Consider the following 4,341-nt stretch of genomic DNA (forward strand, 5'->3'; position numbering starts at 1 on the left):
ATGGCCTAAATAAAAAAAGCCACCTGTAGGTCTATTTGAGTATTTGAAGAACAAACAAACAAACAAACAAACAAACAAACAAACAAGACTTACAGCAGGTTCCTGGAACTCTTCAGCCAGCACCACACTCAGAACCTGTTTCTGCTCAGCTGCACCAAACACCAGCAGGGGGGAGTACACCAGGGTCCGCAGTACCTGCAGCAGGGGTGACTTGTACCGCAACATGGTCTGGGGAGAGATACATGTAGCAGATAACTGAACTGTGTTCCAACACATAGAATACTAGTACATTCTTCTTCAGCATCATAAATGTACATGACCAAACACTTGATATCAAGAATTGGTCAAAAGTTTAAAACACTTACCGCTTTCGGTCTCTGTAGGTCAAATTGTTGCTTTGTCACAAAGGATATCTTGGCAAACAATCATATCATAAGAAGAGCAATCATCACATCATAAGGTTCCATACTTACTGGTCTTGCAGTCTTGTATGAAACTTCCCTTTCACAGTGTAGAAGGTAAGCTCAATCAGGAACATGCCTGCAGAATGAGCTGTAATTCTTAGTTTAATCATTTTTCTATTTAAATTTCAGCATTGCTAGACTGTAATAAAATTCCATACTGTAAACAGACAATGCACTGAACATGAAACAATCAAGCACATATGAAATGTTAAATTTCAAGACTTATGAATTCCACCATGTGATGACAAAAACCATGATTTAATGTGTGCACATTTAAAGCTCAAGGGACAATCTGGAAGCTGACCTTGGTTCTGATTTACAGGTGATTCTGGCATCTCCAGGTCCAGACTGATCTCATACACCTGGCCCATGGCAAGCAGCTGAAATGTCAATGGACAAGAGGTTGTGCCTTGGAACTAATTTTTTGGAACTTGAAAATGCTTTTAAAAACATGGGGTTAGGGTTAAAGTTAGGGTTAGGCATCTTCTTGTTGTCGTGCTGTCAACCTGATTTGATTGGTGCTGAATTGTCCAGCATGTAGATTCTCAAAATGCAAATCTACATTGAAAATATGTGGTTGATCCAGTTGACATTGTAGTTTTCAGCCCTTTTGGGCAAACTTACAGGCCCGGGTGCCATTCATAGTTTATATTTACCTTCTCTCTAGGATCTCTCCTTGGGTCTCTGGTGAAGGAGACATTGGCTGATGGGAAGGAGCAGAGTCGAGCCTGCTGTGAGTTGACACTGTCACAGTCGGTGCTGTAGAGACAAAAAAAATACATGTCAGTCTAATCAGCTACTATTAGAGCTAAGCTGGGTCACGGGAATAGGAGAGTTTCCCGTGCGGGAACTGTGCCACGGAGGGGGAGAGATTCCCGCTTACGGGAATCTCTCCACCTAGCAGTGCCGAGTCCCGCACGGGAACTTCACCACTCAGGGCTGCCACGGAGGTTGAGAATTTCCCACATACGGGAATCTCTCCACCTAGAAAGACTAAGTCCCGTACGGGAACTTCACCAATCAGGGCTGACCGTGCGCGCGCGTTTTGGGGCCGATATACGGACGGGAATGTCACCATATTACACGAACGGGAATTGGACCATTTTAGTCGACATTTCGCGTACGGGAAATTCACCAGCAGTGACAAATAATGTCCGTCCGCGGACGCCGTACGGGAACTTCACGGCCGATATACAGACGGGAACTTCTCCACACAAACGGGAATTGGACCATTTTGGTCGACATTTGTCGCACGGGAAATTCACCAGTTGTACTACAGGTGCAACCAATTTTTGATTGAACCGGCTGGAATCAAAACAACGCCCCTAGCTTGGTTTGAAGCAAAATTCTAAAAACGTCGAGTGATCGACGTAATCACGAGTGCGTCTTCTATGGACATTTCTGTGCTGTAATAATAGTCTTCAAACTCGGTAGAACACACACACATAAAAAGCCTGTTATACTACGGTACAAAAAAATGTCCGAAGAAGACACAATCGCAATTACGAGTAAGTCTTATACGAACAGTGCTGTTGATAGCGTAGTTGATAACGCTAACGACAACCGGCTCCTCGACAACGAACACAAAATGTTCGTCCTCAAATTAAAACATAATGATGTGTGTCAAACTCACGCTATACAAATGACTTAGCGAGCGGCTTAGACTTTACGGCTATTCCCCTATTCTCATACATGTACATGCTAATACTCAGGACGCTAGAACTAGTACCGGGGTAGAAAAATATGGCGGACATAAACAAAACGACGCTATCCCGTCATGCATTATAATGACGCTAGAGTGTTACGGTTGTAGCAAAAATAAAAACCTTGTTCGGTATTTCAGATTAAATCCCTGCGTATGTGTTGTGGGTTGCCATTTACTCATATTTTCCTTGAAATATATACATTTCCAGCAAGCTGAGGCTAGGGGTTTCTTAATCATACCGTTTGCGTTTCGAGTTTTGTTAGTCTTCGTACGCGTACTTTGTTGCGTACTTTGTTCTGTAGCGCTGATTTCCTTTTGCAAGGACGTTATAGCCTCGTTGGAATAACGATTCTTTTTTGTACCGATAAAAGACCGTAAGTTTAGTCTTGCTGATATCCTGCTTCTGAACAGTAAACACAAATCATGCGTCCTCACAACGTGCCCAGGCCCAACCTGGTTACAATGCAACGATGTACTAGTAATGCATCAACAGTTATTTTCATACTTGTCCGGCCGGGACGCTGAAAAGATGGCGACCATAAACAAAATGACGCTATCCCGTCATGCATTATAGTATATCAGCTTGGCGCGAGACCCGAGTGTTACAGTAGTAGTAGTCTACACGACTTTGGTGATTCATATAACGAAATCAGACAGCTTTAATTTCTCTTTCAGATTTACATGTAGGTAGTGTAACGCAAAAGCTTGTCATTCTTGTTTTCATTTTCAGATTCAAGTCGTCAGGATCAAGGTTAAGACCGTGTTGGGTAACACCGTTCGCCGAATAATTTTTTAAAATCCGTTTTTCATTTTTACGTTGGTTTCTAGTTATAACGTTTACTTTTTTCAGTTTTGTTCCATTTTTGACTTATCTGTGTCGTTGATTTCCTTTTTGCTACAACGTTCATGTTCCTCATCAGTTTACTAACATCCGATTTTAAAAGTAACAGTTACCAACTAACAGTCCATCACAACTTTCAGACAAGTTACGTTCAATCTAAGATAAAATTACTGAGTATGTTACTCTAAGTGATTACACATGATACTATATATCCGTGTTCGTTAGTTATTTTTTTTTCAATTTTGATGAATTTTACAGATTTACGAGCCGAAAGATTTGCGGCGGTGGGGACGCCAGGTTTCCCCGCCAATAACACAACACCGGATGCAGTGTCAAGTTGGAGATTACAGCGATTTCTTCGTGGCACATGCTTAAATAGAACCTGTATAATTACAGATTTGTATTTATGTTTTAAAATGGTTGCAGTCGTAGATAGTGATGTTATATGTTGTTGTTATACGGGAACAAACATGGCCGCCGTTGAACTTCTATTGTTCTGCCGAAACAACTGATGCTATACCGCCATGCATTGCGAACCATACTCAAGGCTGTTGGACCGGATTTACAGTTTCTAGACGATTTCTTGAGCCGTCGGACACCCTAAGGTAAGGCCGGAGTGCTACAATTCCGCTAAGAGAAGTATGGCGAAAATCTCATATCGATGAACAAAGATTTCCAGCCGTCTTCCCATAGAATTTTGGGCATATTGTTAGTTGCCTCTTCAAAAATTCATGGGGTAGACACTGTAGTATTTAAAATGTAAATTTTGACCCTGAAAATATAGTTTTACACTTTTGCAACGGAGTTGCTTTTTTAAACCCTTATTTAACCCTGAAAAAGTACAGTATGTAACAGTACACCTCTTCGGCCTGAGCCGCTTTTCAAGAGTTCAGGGGGAGGTGGGTCAGGGGTATAATGCTTCGGTTTCAGTTACAATAATCAGTCATAGAAATACAATATAAATGCATACAAGTTCATACAAAATTCAAACATTATTTCGATTCATATCTTATTGCTATCAGTATCGACATCCAAGTTTCATTTCACAAATTAAAGTCATTCTAAGTGACTCGACGCAGTCGGTTTTTAAAAGCTGCAACTGATGTGGGGTCCTTCCAGCCCAGTCGATTCCGTACTTCAGCCGACGGCGTTCTGTGCGGGGCTCCCGGCAGCAGCTTCCCGGCTCTGTTCTGCATCCGTGCTAGTTTTTGTAGATCCTGCTCTGGTGCAGTGTCCCAAACAGTGCTTGCGTAGTTTACGTTATATATGGTCAAAAATACTGCTGTATAAGGTAATGTCATTTCAAGTTAGTTTGGAAACAGATACATCGC

At 41.8% G+C, this 4,341-nt stretch overlaps 1 protein-coding gene across 1 annotated transcript in view; it reads right to left on the minus strand.

The window, feature by feature from the left end:
• Window positions 1–4,341, minus strand: part of LOC109483731 (seipin-like) — an 8,242-nt gene that overhangs the window by 2,903 nt on the left and 998 nt on the right. Inside the window, 5 exon segments of the mRNA XM_019786802.1 lie at window positions 94–228; window positions 474–499; window positions 502–540; window positions 769–844; window positions 1,121–1,223. Coding sequence (XP_019642361.1) covers window positions 94–228; window positions 474–499; window positions 502–540; window positions 769–844; window positions 1,121–1,223 — 379 coding nt within the window.

Source organism: Branchiostoma belcheri, unplaced genomic scaffold, assembly GCF_001625305.1.
Source record: "Branchiostoma belcheri isolate BF01 breed outbred unplaced genomic scaffold, Haploidv18h27 scaffold66, whole genome shotgun sequence".
Taxonomy (NCBI): Eukaryota; Metazoa; Chordata; class Leptocardii; order Amphioxiformes; family Branchiostomatidae; genus Branchiostoma; species Branchiostoma belcheri.